A 16,981-nucleotide genomic window follows, 5' to 3' on the forward strand; every position below is an offset into this window, starting at 1 on the left:
TTTATTTTGCATCACATAAGAATGCAGACATAGGATTTGATCAGTTTGGTTCAAAAGTATATTTGTATCAGTCCAATATTGAAATAGCTCCATTTATAAGATTTACATATGAGTTAAGTGTGTGTGTGTGTGTGTGTGCACGCGCGCACGCACGTGTGTGTGTTCTGTGATGGAATCTAATTCTGTTGCCCAGACTGCAGTGTAGGGGGTCATAAGAGCTCACTGCTGCCTCAAACTCCTTGGCTCAAGTGATCCTCCCACCTCAGCCTTCTGACTAGCTGGGACTACAGGTATGTGCCACCAGGCCTGACTAGATTTTGTTTTTATTTTTTGGAGAGTGGGTCTTGCTATGTTGCCCAAATTGCACTTGAACCTCTGGCCTCAAGTGATCCTCCTGTTTAGGCCTCCCAAAGTGCTTGGATTACAGTTGTGAGCCACAGGTACAAGAATCTGCTGTGGCTGAGCGTGGCAGCTCACATCTGTAATCCCAGCACTTTGGGAAGCCAAGGTGGGCAGATCACCTGAGGTCAGGAGTTCAAGACCAGCCTGGCCAACATGGCAAAACCCCGTTTCTACTAAAAAATTAAAAAATTAGCCAGACGTGATGGCAAGTACCTGTAATCCAAGCTCCTCGGGAGGCTGAGGCAGGAAGAATTGCTTGAACCCAGGAGGCAGAGGTTGCAGTGAGCTGAGATCATGCCACTGCTCTCCAGCCTGGGCGACAAAGTGAGACCCCCCATCTCAAAAAAAATGATTTTTGCTTACAAGAATGCTTTTACTGTAACTGGGCTAGGATGGAAGTCCTGAAGGTTTTTTTGCCTTCTTTCAATTGTTATGTTTTCCCACCATAAGGAAAGGGCACTTCATCTACTCGAGACTCTGGCCTTGGAGGCCAAGAAACTTGTTGATCCTTGCTGTGACTCTTTCCTCTGCCCAGCACAAATTCAAGGTCCATAACTACACAACTTGGATGAAAACACAGGTGAATTCTGAGTGAGTGTGTAGGAAGCGATTCCCCGTTTAGTTACGGATTGCTGCAGGTGCCTGCCCTGCTTTCACAGAAATTTACTGCTATGCAGGTGGGTGACTTCTGGGTACTATGCCTGTTTGCCCTTCCTTGGAACTAAAAGTTGGTTAATTGAAAAGATAAACACTGAAGAACAAATGAACATATGCCTATTAATCTTCATGGGACAAGTTAACAAATTACCAGCCTGCTTGAATTTTGCTGCAACTCACAGAATTAAACTTCCGAGGGGGCTCTGCTGCTGCCTTGGGCCCAGGAGTGCGTCCTGGACTTGGTTCCGCTCCCTCTCCCCTTGACCCTGTGTCCCCCAGCTCACTTATCGGCACAGGACTGCTCTGCCAGGCATCTCACCCATTTCGCCCACCCTCCACCTCATGTCTCACTGTAATATCATCTCCGTCTCTGCCCTCACCCAGCAGGCACCAGGCTGACCCTGCATCCCCACCACAGGCTTGCTGGCATCAGCCCCATGGTGAGGCCGTGCTCAGGGCTTCTCTCTGCCCAACAGCCAGAATGCGTACCTCAGGGGTAGACGTCTGTTTCATCCACCTTTAACCTGACAGTGACACTGGAGAAAGTTCACCTCCATGGAAGGAATCGTGCATGGAATGCATCCTGACCCCCAACATCTTCTGCGTGCCTCAGAGGCCTCACTGATGTCCTCCATGGCACACATCCTATGCACACATGGCTGCCATGAGCCAGCAGGGAGCAGAAGCATGAATGCCCCGCAGGCGCCTGTGCCCGGGGGTACTGGGGAGACCCCGGGAAGTCCTACCACCTCCTGTGCTCACCACGATGATGACCCTTCAGGAATGCCAGGCGAGTACCTGCTCCCTGAATTCCAGTGCCCTTGTGTTCCACATGAGATTAATCAAGTGTGTTTCACACCGTCTGTGAGGACCTGACAGGACTGTCTGTGAAGTGCCCTCACACCCCAGTCAGCACGAAACAGTCGACAGTGAGCACTTCATTAAGTTCCTTTTGTTGACATGACTTTCTAAACCTTTTACAGCTTTCTTTCCAATTCCAATACTGCGTCTATGGATAGACTCTGTGAAATATAAATTATAGAGAAAAAAATTCAAATAAAAGAATAAACAGAACTATAAAATGTAATTCACTTACCACTTCTTCATGAGTTGCATTTTCTACATTTATGCCATTAACCTGAACAGATGACAAATGAAGAATGTTGAGAATAATAATTAATACACATTACAAGTAAAAATGCGATAAGGTGAAGGATTGAAGAATACAAAACTGACCTGCAGCACAGCGTCTCCTACGAACAACATCCCTGTCTGGTCAGCTGCAGGGTTGCAAAAGTGGCAAAAGTGTTAAGAGAAATCTCAGTGACACTTTGCTTTGTTGTGACAGTCATTTAAACACACTGTTTGCAGCAACTAGAGTGGCCTCCTGTGTGTGTGCGCCTATGTACATGTGCCCACGTGAGTGTGTTTGTGTGTGCATGTTCAGATGGGTGTGACCATATGTATGTGTGGGTATGGATGGCATGCATGGGTATTTGTGAGTCTGTGTTGATATGTATGTGCCTGTGTGTACACATGGATGTGTGTGTGGGTGGGTGCGGGTGGCGTCATGGGTATTTGTGAGTCTGAGCATGTGTCTGTGTTGACATGTATGTGCTTATTTGCACATGGATGTGTGTGTGCATGTGCACGTGTGTGGGTGGCGTCATGGATATTTGAGAGTCTGAGTGTGACATGTATGTGCCTGTGTATACGCATAGATATGTGTGTGCATGTGTGGGTGTGGGTGGTGTCATGGGTATTTGTGAGTCTGAGTGTGTGAGTCTGTGTTGACGTATATGTGCCTGTGTGTACACATGGATATGTGTGTGATGTGTGGGTGTGGGTGGAGTCATGGGTATTTGTGAGTCTGAGCGTGTGAATCTGTCTTGACGTGTATGTGTCTGTGTGTACACATGAATGTGTGTGTGATGTGTGGGTGTGGGTGCAGTCATGGGTTTTTGAGTCTGAGCGTGTGAGTTTGTGTTGACGTGTATGTGCCTGTGTGTACACATGGATGTGTGTGTGATGTGTGGGTGTGGGTGGAGTCATGGGTATTTGTGAGTCTGAGTGTGTGCATCTGTGTTGACGTGTATGTGTCTGTGTGTACACATGGATGTGTGTGTGATGTGTGATGTGTGGGTTTGGGTGCAGTCATGGGTTTTTGAGTCTGAGCGTGTGAGTCTGTGTTGACATGTATGTGCCTGTGTGTACACATGGATGTGTGTGTGATGTATGGGTGGAGTCATGGGTATTTGTGAGTCTGAGCGTGTGTGTCTGTGTTGACATGTATGTGCCTGTGTGTACACATGGATGTGTGTGTGATGTGTGGGTGTGGGTGGAGTCATGGGTATTTGTGAGTCTGAGCGTGTGTGTCTGTGTTGACGTGTATGTGCCTGTGTGTACACATGGATGTGTGTGTGATGTGTGGGTGTGGGTGGAGCCATGGGTATTTGTGAGTCTGAGCGTGTGTGTCTGTGTTGACGTGTATGTGCCTGTGTGTACACATGGATGTGTGTGTGATGTGTGGGTGTGGGTGGAGCCATGGGTATTTGTGAGTCTGAGCATGTGTGTCTGTGTTGATGTGTATGTGCCTGTGTGTACACATGGATGTGTGTGTGATGTGTGGGTGTGGGTGGAGTCATGGGTATTTGTGAGTCTGAGCGTGTGTGTCTGTGTTGACGTGTATGTGCCTGTGTGTACACATGGATGTGTGTGTGATGTGTGGGTGTGGGTGGAGCCATGGGTATTTGTGAGTCTGAGCGTGTGTGTCTGTGTTGATGTGTATGTGCCTGTGTGTACACATGGATGTGTGTGTGATGTGTGGGTGTGGGTGGAGTCATGGGTATTTGTGAGTCTGAGCGTGTGCATCTGTGTTGACGTGTATGTGCCCATGTGTACACATGGATGTGTATGTGATGTGTGCACATGGTATGGGCAATATCAACACACACACCAACAGGCAGACACTTCAGGAAAACGAGACTGATATACGTGTATTAAGGGAGCTGCTTTCCAGTCACAGAAGACTCGTTTAATGTGGAAAACAAACGTCACTTCCTCCTAACAAAGGATTTCGTTACAGGATATGGAAAATCTGATGTACATTTTTCATTAAGTGTGCAATAAACAAGGAATTCCCAAAGCCACTTAGCATTTCCCCTCATTCTCCTAAACAAATGTACACAGACTGCTCTAATCAAAATGACTGTACCTAGAATATTGAAGGCAAAAAAGAGGAAAACGTTGTATAAGAAAGTTCACTGTAATCCACATGGCATGTTTTTGCTTAACCTTTCCATCGTCATAGAGGCAGAGAGAGCCCCATTCAATCTGACTGAACAAATCTGCACAAAATCTGACACTTTTTCCCCAAGTTTTGCTTTCATATAGGTGTGTTTCCATTGTAAGTCTTTGTTTACCTACCGGAAACCAAGTAATAACCTCTTCTTTGAAAAGGGAATACTCTTGACAAACTATAGACGGATTAAATGCCAATTCTAAATACCACTTCTTGTGTTTAGCAAATATTAAACCATGCTGAAAATAAAGTGTAGTCTTCATATCACTGTACCTAGTAACGGTACTGATTCTGTACAGCAACGGTACTGATGTTAAGTGATTCAAATAAAGTTCTCATTTGCACCGAACTTTCCATGGCAATGCTGCCGTGGCCCATGCAGCAGTGGAAGCTCTTCTCCCCTGTGCCGTCTCCGTGTGTTCAAGCTGCCCTCTCTGTGTCTCTGACTCCCACTGTCTCTGTGCCTCTCTGTCTCTGTCTCTCTCTTCTTCACATGCTGTTGTCCCCCTCTCTAGCCACACCAGGGTGGGTTGCCTCCTGAAAACATTTATTGATTATCTGGAATAATGGGCTCTGGGCTGGGGCCTCAAAGGCATTACAACCTTAAATTCTAAGGGAATCAAAGCCTAACAGAAGAAAGTACCAGTAGAACATGCGGATCCCGTGTGAAATTACACATGTATAGTGACTATATAGATCATATAATTAATATGGATTGTAGATTCCACGTGAAATTACACATGTATAGTGACTATATAGATCATATAATATGGATTGTAGATTCCATGTGAAATTACACATGTATAGTGACTATATAGATCGTATAATTAATATGGATTGTAGATTCCATGTGAAATTACACATGTGTAGTGACTATATAGATCATATAATTAATATGGATTGTAGATTCCACGTGAAATTACACATGTATAGTGACTATACAGATCGTATAATTAATATGGATTGTAGATTCCATGAGAAATTACACATGTATAGTGACTATACAGATCATATAATTAATATGGATTGTAGATTCCATGAGAAATTACACATGTATAGTGACTATATAGATCATATAATTAATATGGATTGTAGATTCCATGAGAAATTACACATGTATAGTGACTATACAGATCATATAATTAATATGGATTGTAGATTACATGAGAAATTACACATGTGTAGTGAGTATACAGATCATATAATTAATATGGATTGTAGATTCCATGAGAAATTACACATGTATAGTGACTATACATATCATATAATTAATATGGATTGTAGATTCCATGTGAAATTACACATGCGTAGTGACTATATAGATCATATAATTAATATGGATTGTAGATTCCACGTGAAATTACACATGTATAGTGACTATATAGATCATATAATTAATATGGATTGTAGATTCCATGTGAAATTACACATGTATAGTGACTATATAGATCATATAATTAATATGGATTATAGATTCCACATGAAATTACACATGTATAGTGACTATATAGATCATATAATTAATATGGATTGTAGATTCCATGTGAAATTACAGATTTGTAGTGATGATATAGAGTGGATAATATGGATCATGGATTCCATGTGAAATTACATGTGTAGTGATTATATAGATCACATAATATGAATTGAGAATCCCATGTGAAATTACACATGTGTAGTGATTATGTCAATCATATAATTAATATGGATTGTGCATTCCTTGTGAAATCACACGTGTAGTGATTTCATAGATCGTATAATATGGTTTGTGGATTCCATGTGAAATTACGCATGTAGTGATTATACAGATCATATAATTAATATGGATTGTAGATTCCATGTGAAATTACAGATTTGTAGTGATGATATAGAGTGGATAATATGGATTATGGATGCCATGTGAAATTACAGGTGTAGTGATTAGTGTATAATTAATATGGATTGTGGATTCCATGTGAAATTACCTGTGTACTGATTATGTAGATCATATAATTAATACGGATTGAAGATTCCATGTGAAATTACACAAGTGTAATGATTATATAGATCATATAATTAATATGGTAGAGGGTGAGATATAGGGTGAGGTAGAGGGTGAGACATAGAGAGAGGTATAGGGTGAGGTATAGGGAGAGGCATAGAATGAGGTATAGGGTGAGGTAGAGGGTGAGGCAATAGAGTGAGTCATAGGGTGAGGTATAGGGAGAGGCATAGAGTGAGGTAATAGGGTGAGGTAGAGGGTGAGGTATAGGCTGAGGCATAGGCTGAGGTATAGGGTGAAGTATAGGGTGAGGTATAGACTGAGGCAGAGACTAAGCTGTAGGTTGAGGAACTGACGAGCCAGGTGCACCTGCCTGCCATCTCTCAGGCATGGCCCTGCGTGCCCTGGGCTTACTACTTTGTCCCGTAAGCTGTTTCCATGGGACTCTAGAATAATAAATATAAAAATATCCCACATAGGAAACACATCAGTCATTAACTCATGCCATGTTCTAGTATATAACTCTCATCATTTCAACTCAAATAATCCAAATAATTTCTGACTTTCAATGAAACTGACTTTGTCTAAAAACTATTGTTATTTAACTGCTAATATCTGCTATTTATAAAGTGTAAGTATTTTCTTGTCCCATATTTCCTGAATGTTTTTAAGAGTCTTTTACCTGTAGCTATATTTATAAAATAAACTAAAAAAAGATAAAATCTCTGCGGGGCATAAAGTCCCCACAGCTCAGCAGCATGAAGTCCTATGAATTATGAAGCCACAACATCTGAAAATTGTCACATCCTATGACATGAGTTTGATACAGATTCTGCCCAGCCCCATCCAGGTTATGAAACCTTCCCATCCAGGATGCAGCACCAGCCCTGTCCAGGCTGCAGAGTAGGACCAGCCCCATCCAGGATGCAGAGTCAGCCCCGTTCATGGTGTAGGACCAGCCCCATCCAGGATGCAGAGCCAGCCACACCCAGGCCACAGAGCCAGCCCCATCCACGCTGCAGAGTCAGCCCTACCCAGGCCGCAGAGTCAGCCCCGTTCATGGTGTAGGACCAGCCCCATCCAGCATGCAGAGCCAGCCACGCCCAGGCCACAGAGCCAGCCCCATCCAGGGTGTAGGACCAGCCCTGACCAGCCCCATCCAGCATGCAGAGCCAGCCACGCCCAGGCCACAGAGCCAGCCCCATCCACGCTGCAGAGCCAGCCCTACCCAGGCCGCAGAGTCAGCCAAGTCCAGGCTGCAGTGCCAGCCTTCTAATGAAGCTGTCCACTCTGACTCTTCCTCCTGGGCCACAGACTCTGTGGAGTAGTCAAAGTGATTTCTTAAAATGCTAATCACATCATCTCACTCTCACTCAGAGCCCACCAGGGCCTTTACACTTCTCTGGAGATACAACCTACATGTGGCTTCCAAGCCCCTGTGCTAGGTTCAAGCCTCTCAGGACCCCTCTGGTCGCCAAGATGGGCCTGGGTTCCTCAGGTGCCTGCCGGCTCCCGCCCTCACCACCCTGCAGAGGCTCCTCCCACACCTGCACCTGGGGAGCCTTAAGCATCTCTTAGGGTCCACAAAAGCCTCCCCCCAGGGGCACTTTTCCTTAACTGGTAACCTAATGAGACCTCCCTGTTCTGCTCTACTTTTCTTCTAAGCTCTCATTAGGGGGGGTGTGTCTCCCTCCCTCCCTCCCTCCCTTCCTCCCTCCCTCCCTCCTTCCCTTCCTTCCTCTATTTCTTTTTTCTTCCTTCCTTTTTTCTTTTTCTTTCCTTCTTTCCCTCCCTCCCTCCCTTCCTGTCCTCCTCCCTTTTTCTCCTCCTCTTCCTCCTCCTCCTCCTCCTTCTTCCTCTTCTTCTTCCCTTCCCTTTTCTATCATTCTCTTCCTTTATTTATTGTAGTCCAGGCCCCTCTTACAAAGCCTGGCTCAGTTTATATTTGTTAAAAAAAAAAACGTATAAATTGAAAAAGTCTAGATTAAACTTCATGGAACCTTTGCAAATATAACTGAGTAAAACTGAGTTGCAGTATAGACATGCAGCCCTTTTTAACCTCATTTTTTGAAACATAAAGATCAATTCGTTTGCCACATGGCTGAAATGCATCTATAAACCGGAAATAATGGATGATTATTTGTCAAAATATTTTTTCTGAATACATATTTCCAGGTTAGCCACAGTCAGTGGACTCCTGGCCCCTGAGCCTCAGAGACCAAAAACCTGCCCTAGCATCCAGTTAATGGATCATGGCTGAGGGTGCCAAGTGACCGACTAATCATCATCATTCTCAATCCTGAGTGTAAGAAGCACCGCCTTTATTAAATACCTACCTGACACATCAGAAACTAAACTTCAGATTGTCTAAAGGGATAGAGATAAGGTTGTTCTTACCAAATTATTTTACACCATGGTCTGAATGAATCTATATGAAATAAAAATCTCTGTGCATTTAGAGGCATTTTTACAAAACAAACTTCAGCTACTTGTGGAAAGTAGTCACTGACTAGCCCAGTGGAGGAGATAGTGTGTTCTTAAAATGACACCTCCGCTGATCACTAACAGTACCTGACTTAATCTCTTTGTTTATGAATGTCAATGAAGATACATCTGATTTTTCTAACCTAAAGCAGAAAGCAGCGTTTTGTTTTGTCAACAAGCCACATGTGTGCCTGAGATCCCAGAGAACAGCAGAAAACAAAATGCATAACCAAACTCCCTGGAAAGAATGGTATCTAGAGTTTTCAGAATGCAGCTGCTATTTCCTGTCTGGAACGAATGCAGTGAGGACTATTTTGCTCTAGAGTTGGTCAGAAGCTGCCTCCAGATGGTGGAAAAACTCACATACGGCAGTGCTGGGCCCGAAGGGCAACAGCCTCCCTGGACCCGGGCTTCTCTGCAGGGCCTGGGGTTTAATGAAGTGACGGTGAACTGCAGCCTCCTCACCCAGATGCTCATGGGGAGCACAGCAGCACTTACTTGAGGGGAAGTCCGCCTCATTAAAACCTTTCAGACACTGAGAGGGTCCTGATGGGCTGAGTCGATGCATTTTCTGTTTTGATTTGAGCTCTGAAGCCACCAGGGACCTCAGTCTGGGAGAAGCACGGCTCCCAGGGCTGACTGGCCCTCACTCGTCTCCGACGGGGAGAGCTCAAGGCTCTGCAGGTCCCGAAAGCTTGGAGCCCTTGCAGGCATTGAGGCAGTGGGGCTAGTGAGGCCCCAAGGAGCTGGTGCATAATTTTTCTATGCACAAATACGTTATAAATTCTCACGTAATGAAATTAAAATGCCAGCAGCAATCTAGGTAAACAGCAAAGCACTGGGATACAATTTTTGCAGTTTTTGCGGAAAATTAAAGGATCCAATTAAAATCCATAAGGAAGATGTGCAAATCCCTCCTTCACTAAAACTCAGGAGTTTGAACAGCAGAAAAAAAATAATTTTAATGTGATGAGACAACGCTTGTTGATTGATTCTCCATTTTTTTGCCTCCATTTTCTCCCTCCTCTTGCTGTGGGAAACACTTAGGCTCCCTCAGTTCTGGGGCGGTCACTCGGGTTGCGCATTTGGCAACCAGGGAACGGGAAGCCCGGCCTCTCCTCAGGCCCCACTGGAGTCCCTCAGCAAGAGTAACACGCGTGAAATCACTTTCTCTTTGTTCGCTGGCTTCCCTTCTGTTTGTGGCAATAAGCTGGGTTATTAAAACCACTGATAACTGAATTTATAGTAAACCGTAAGTTCATCATTTCCAGAATGCTCAAGGTTCTTACATAGACTGACTATACTAAATTACCTTAAAAGCGATCAAAATTCAAGTATTATCAAAATTTTCACAGAAGTAATGATTGTGCTTCGGTCCTAAATGTAGCGTAAGAAATGAAGAGGCCAGAGAAACAGCCACACATCACGGAGCTGCGTGTAGTTATTACAGCCAGAGTTTAGAAACAACATTAAAAAGTGTGAACCCTTTTTCTCCACATCCTCTCCAGCATCTGTTGTCTCCAGATTTTTTAATGATCGCCATTCTAACTGGCGTGAGATGGTATCTCAATGTGGTTTTGATTTGCATCTCTCTGATGACCAGTGACGATGAGCATTTTTTCATATGATTGTTGGCCTCATATATGTCTTCTTTCGTAAAGTGTCTGTTCATATCCTTTGCCCACTTTTGAATGGGCTTGTTTGTTTTTTCTTGTAAATCTGTTTGAGTTCTTTGTAAATTCTGGATATCAGCCCTTTGTCAGATGGGTAAACTGCAAAAATTTTTTCCCATTCTGTTGGTTGCCGATTCACTCTAGTGACTGTTTCTTTTGCTGTGCAGAAGCTGTGGAGTTTGATTAGGTCCCATTTGTCTATTTAGGCTTTTGTTGCCAATGCTTTTGGTGTTTTGGTCATGAAGTCCTTGCCTACTCCTATGTCCTGGATAGTTTTGCCTAGATTTCCTTCTAGGGTTTTTATGGTGCCAGGTCTTATGTTTAAGTCTTTAATCCATCTGGAGTTAATTTTAGTGTAAGGTGTCAGGAAGGGGTCCAGTTTCTGCTTTCTGCACATGGCTAGCCAGTTTTCCCAACACCATTTGTTAAACAGGGAATCCTTTCCCCCTTGCTTGTTTTTGTCAGGTTTATCAAAGATTGTATAGTTGTAGATATGTTGTGTTGCCTCCGGTGCCTCTGTTTTGTTCCATTGGTCTATATCTCTGTTTTGGTACCAGTACCATGCTGTTTTGATTACTGTAGCCTTGTAGTATAGTTTGAAATCCGGTAGTGTGATGCCCCCCGCTGTGTTCTTTTTGCTTAGAATTGAGACACTTTTACACTGTTGGTGGGAGTGTCAATTAGTTCAACCATTGTGGAAGACAGTGTGGCGATTCCTCAAGGCCTTAGAAATAGAAATTCCATTTGACCCAGCAATCCCATTACTGGGTATATATCCAAAAGACTATAAATCGTTCTACAACAAGGACACATGTACACGAATGTTCATTGCAGCACTGTTTACAATAGCAAAGACCTGGAATCAACCCAAATGCCCATTGATAATAGACTGGATTGGAAAAATGTGGCACATATACACCATGGAATATTATGCAGCAATCAGAAATGATGAGTTTGTGTCGTTTGTAGGGACATGGATGAATCTGGAGAACGTCAAGCTCAGCAAACTGACACAAGAACAGAAAATGAAACACCGCATATTCTCACTCATAGGCGGGTGATGAAAAATGAGAACACATGGACACAGAAAGGGGAGTACTAAACACTGGGGTCTATTGGGGGGAAAGGGGAGGGCCAGTAGGAGGGGGAGGTGGGGAGGGATAGCCTGGGGAGAAATGCCAAATGTGGGTGAAGGGGAGAAGGAAAGAAAAGCACACTGCCATGTGTGTTCCTACGCAACTGTCTTGCATGCTCTGCTCATGTACCCCAAAACCTAAAATCCAATAAAAAATTTAAAAAAAAAAAAGTGTGAACCCTGTTTTCATACTATTCATAAAGACCCACCTAAAAAGAAAAAAGAAAGAAAGAGCAGTGTGAACCCTGTGAAATGTGGGCTTAAAACCAACCTTCTTAAGCAATTTTGGTTCTGTGAAAGGGAGCAGGAAGGAGAGTCACTCCCAGTTATTGAATGAAAGGTAATTACAAATACTTTCCAATTAAATCTGTGAAATGTTTTTCACTTGAGGGACATTTTTAGCCTTAAAAACATGAAAAAGTGGTAAAATGAGTGATAAAATATAATCATAAAAGTTTGATTTTAATTCATAATTTTAATTAATGCCCCTAAATAAAATGAACTATTTGGTCAGATTAGGCAAGGTTTGCTGATTTTAGCTGAAAAGTGATTCTAGTTCATTCCGATGGCGATATGGCCACCGCCTCATGATACAAAATGGAAATACAGCATAATGCATTTTAATCCGCATATTCAAACTTCTGCAAAAAGTTATAATGAGGCAACATTTTCTGTTTTATTATACCTGCTTTTTCAAGATAAAGTAATTACAGAGTTATCTGAGGTCATGTAAAGGTAATGAAATCAAGGTTTGGAAACAACTGTGTTATGAACATAACAGTTTGTTCTTGAATATTAATTAGAATGTGTAAGGTTCAGACACTTCTATTAAATATTTATTCACATATACATGTGGGTAGCATTATATAATATTTGTTACCAAGTCTTAACATTAACTGAGTTAGATTTTATTATTCATTTGAATTAATAATGACTAAAATTACTGGGCATTTCTTACAGGTCAGACAACATTCATAGTCCTTATGGACTTATTTAAACCACATCACACACCATTTGTAAGGCATAGTTATCTCCCCACAGTGAAAATTTCGGACCTCAGAGTCAAAATTCAGAGCACACACCCATGCCAACGCCTGTGCATGTCAACAGATTCGACACTTAGCAGAGGATGGAAGGCACAAAAGACATACGGTATGACTTTAATTACTGTGAGGTTCGAAACCAAGCAAAACTGAACAACGTGTCATGTGGGGACACATATGTGGTCGAATTGTAGAGAAAAGCAAAAGCACGGTTCACAACTGACCTCAGGAGAGAAGGAGCAGGTGCGGGGCATAGGGCTCTGGGCGGTGTTTAGCCCTGAACGCAGAGGGAGGGTGAGTGGCGTTTGTCTGCTCTGGAGGTTTAGAGGAGCGCATCCTGTATACTGAGCTCACACATTTCTCAGCTTCTTACGCAGCTTATACTCAGCTTACACGGTGGAGGGTAGCTAACCCACCCAACAGCAGCCGACCTGCACCCAACCCCGCCATGCCCCTCCAGCATCACTCCCCCCATCCCTACAAACTGCCTCCAGAACGGGCAACCAAAAACAGACTCATGGTTTACTTACTACCCAGATACATGCTCAAAAGATAACGCGACAAAACTTAAGGGAAGATTGCCCACAGCCTCTCTCTAATTAGCCATGTACATTTTCATATAAAAATGTGACTTCATGATGCCCCCATCAAGAATGAACTTTTTCTTTTCAGGTAATTTGCATGGTGTGGAAACAGCAGCGGCTGGGCGATCAGGTCATTCCCTCTGAGTCTAAAATGAGTGCTGTTTGTACCAACCTTCCCCGTGGCTCCGACTGGATTTGCATTCTCGGGTTGCTTGCTGTCAAACCTATTAACCTGCACATACATATGTCTGAAATCATCTGATCACATAAGCTCTAATTTAATTTTTAAAATAAAAGGTTTCTGAAACTTTAAATAAGTTTACAGCTCAACTTAATGTTTTGTAAAACAATGTAGCAGAGACTGTTAAAAATCAGCATAAGAATGTGTATTTGATAGTTCAGAGAAAAGCAGTTAGCCTAGAACATAGGTGAAAGTAAATGGAAAGATTTTCACATTAGGTGAAGAGCTCAAAAGAAAAGGGATTTGTGCCGGGCGTGGTGGCTCACGCCTGTCCCAGCACTTTGGGAGGCCGAGGCGGGTGGATCACAAGGTCAAGAGATCAAGACCATCCTGGTCGACAACGTGAAACCCCGTCTCTACTAAAAATACAAAAACTTAGCTGGGCATGGTGACATGTGCCTGTAATCCCAGCTACTCAGGAGGTTGAGGCAGGAGAATTGCCTGAACCCGGGAGGCAGAGGTTGCGGTGAGCCGAGATCGCACCATTGCACTCCAGCCTGGGTACCAAGAGCGAAACTCCGCCTCAAAAAAAAAAAAAAAAGGATTTCCAAATGGGTTAAAGGGACCCTCAAAAACGTGTGAACTAGAAGAATGACTGTTTCTGAATTTTCTCTGAAACTTTACACTAAGGAAAATGAATAGTATGCCCCATGTTTGTGATCAGTTTCAAAAGAGCTCACTTTAAAGATGGGTAGACTCCAATGATATCACTAAAATATATAATCTGACAGAATGAAAGGCAAATGGATTTGCCAAAAACAACTTGAAACTTGTGCACCGAAGGCCAGGGTATGGCTGAGTCCATCCCCTCAGCTTGACTCTGGAACTTAAACTGCCTTTTTACATCCTGATAACCAAGAATGCAGCTCCAGCATCTAAATGTTTCTACCAGGAAAGAAAAACTAGTCACATTCAGACACTAAGAACTGCTAGTCAAAACATCTTCTAATCAATACTAACTTCAGCAAATCAACTCAGGAATAAATCAGACAGTGTTTATGTAATCTTAACAGACCGGAATGTCTTACAACCGGAAACGTGTCAACACAGACAGCTGACTGCATGTCACTAGCAGGGCATTTTACAGCCAGAGTCTGTATCTCATCTGGGGCTCCTGTTGGCTGTATAAATCCTATAATGATTGTCTGAATTTATGTTGTGTTACCTGATAAAACAAAGATCATTAAATCTGTTTTTATTACCATTTAGTCAAAACTATAGAAAAACTACTATGGTATTGATGATAGGTTGCAGGATTTAGCTATCTGTGGCAAGTTGGTAGTGCCAATGCGTACACCTGAGTTTCAATAGACCTTCTATATGTCCGCAGAGCACCCAGTGGTGACCGACTCACGGACGGCGATGAAAAATGGTTCGCTACACGGAGATTTTCTCCAGCGAATGAATCAAGCTTCTTAGCAAAAAATGAAACACATGCCTCGTGACTTGGGCACAAAACTTTCTCAGGTCACTCCAAAAAGATGGGCCTAGTTCATTCATTTTTTTTTTTGAGACGGAGTTTCGCTCTTGTTGCCCAGGCTGGAGTGCAATGGCGCAATCTCGGCTCACCGCAACCTCCACCTCCTGGGTTCAGGCAATTCTCCTGCCTCAGCCTCCTGAGTAGCTGGGATTACAGGCACACACCACCATGCCCAGCTACTTTTTCTGTATTTTTAGTAGAGACGGGGTTTCACAATGTTGACCAGGATGGTCTCAATCTCTTGACCTCATGATCCACCCACCTCGGCCTCCCAAAGTGCTGGGATTACAGGCGTGAGCCACCATGCCCGGCCCATTCTTTTAAATAAAGTAAAACGTTTCCTGGAGTTCCTGAGGAGGGGGAAGAAATGCTGAAAGGATGGATGAGTCACTAGCTAGAGTTCCTACCAGTCCAACTGTGGTGACGTCTCAAAAAGAAAACTTGGCCATTTCTTAAAACAATTTCAGCAGTGTTACAGCTCTTTTTGAATTTTTCTAGCTGGAAAAATTGTAATGCAAGAAAAAGATTTTATTCTGTAAAATATCATTAATCCAAAAGAAAAAATTAAAATGTATCTTCTTTGTCATAAATCTGAGTTGGTTTCATTCAACTGAAAAAATCATATTGCTATTTTTAAACAGTGAGCTTATTCTCAGAGTGTGCTAGAAAAAATTATGCAAAAATTATGTTGTCACTTCACCAAATGGCTCTAAAGAATGTCATCCATGAATTTGGGATGCCCATGTCCATTATGAGTCTTGGCCTATTTACCAAGGAAAAGTAGTAAAGGAAGCCAGAGACTTGCAGACTGAGAAATATTTTCATTGCTCACATTGTGTAAAATATGCAAGAAAAATAGGACATGCAGAAATGGCTTTTAAGTTTTTTGGCCAAGAATTTCAGATGAATGAGTTCTTTTGCTTGTAACTCTTTATTATCAGGGACTCTACAATCAGTAAGAAGTAGGCTTGCTCCCTACAAATGTTAAGTGGATATATGGCCCACGAGAATTTTAATTACAACCTTGTGGGCACCACCATAAAATATTTCATATATTAAATTATATGAAGATAACATGTTATCAAATATGAAAGAGGTATTTGAAGGCATTCTCTTGATGGTAATGAGAGGCCACATTGTCCAGTCTGAATAAACTCTGCAATGACACACTGACTGCAGGGTCTACTGCACGGCTCATCAGAAATCCTTTCATATCAAGTTCTAGTCAACACCATGAAAACCAGAGGTGGTTGAGGTTTCCAGTTTCACTTCAAAAGGATTAAAAGTGAATGCCATAAGTCATATGCATATAATAATAAAATTGCTAAATTTAAAAAATCGAACATTAAGGACCAATTAGAATGGCAAATAATACATATAAAGTTAAATTAATGCAGTCACAAAGTTGACCTTCATATTTGGCTCTACGGTTTGGCATTCAGATGAGAGACAACCACGATGAAATTATTAATTTCCAATGCCCAATATATCCAAAAATTTTTATTTGTGTCTATTTACCAAAAGAGACACATTTCCCTGGGATGGAACCTCAAATAATGACATAGACCTTTATATAAATGAAACAATGTATCATACTGGATACATTGTTCAGAAGCATGTTTGCAGAAGATGTAGATACAAACCTTATCTTGTCATTTATCATAAACACTTCTGGCAAAGGCCAGTGACTCTAAAACAGCATCAAAGAAGGATGTTCTGCAGAGAGGCTAAATAGTGAGAACCATGTGTAATGTTCTTGGAAAATCATTTGTTAGAATATTTAGAAAAATGAATGAATGAAGAGCAAATCCTTTAGCTTATCTCAAGAACTGTCTCATCTCACTTTGGGTACTTTCTGAAAATGGCCTGCATAAAATGTCTATGTTGTTTATTAAAGACCAATTGCCCTGCTGTACATTTCTCTCTGAAAATGAAAAGGCCAGACACTTACTCTTAGGTGTATGGATCTCCCATTTACCACTGGAAGTAGATGAGTAATA

The 16,981-nt window shown here is 42.4% G+C and overlaps 1 protein-coding gene across 1 annotated transcript in view; it reads right to left on the reverse strand.

Annotated features, from left to right (window-relative positions):
• SNTG2 (syntrophin gamma 2) overlaps positions 1-16,981 on the reverse strand; it is a 351,728-nt gene that overhangs the window by 178,285 nt on the left and 156,462 nt on the right. The window contains exons 5-6 of the mRNA XM_054245265.2: positions 2,296-2,339; positions 2,156-2,197 (exon numbers count right to left, since the gene is read on the reverse strand). Of these exons, the coding sequence (XP_054101240.2) occupies positions 2,156-2,197; positions 2,296-2,339 (86 nt within the window). The remainder of the gene's footprint in view (positions 1-2,155; positions 2,198-2,295; positions 2,340-16,981) is intronic.

Source organism: Callithrix jacchus, chromosome 14 (assembly GCF_049354715.1).
Source record: "Callithrix jacchus isolate 240 chromosome 14, calJac240_pri, whole genome shotgun sequence".
NCBI classification, from domain to species: Eukaryota; Metazoa; Chordata; class Mammalia; order Primates; family Cebidae; genus Callithrix; species Callithrix jacchus.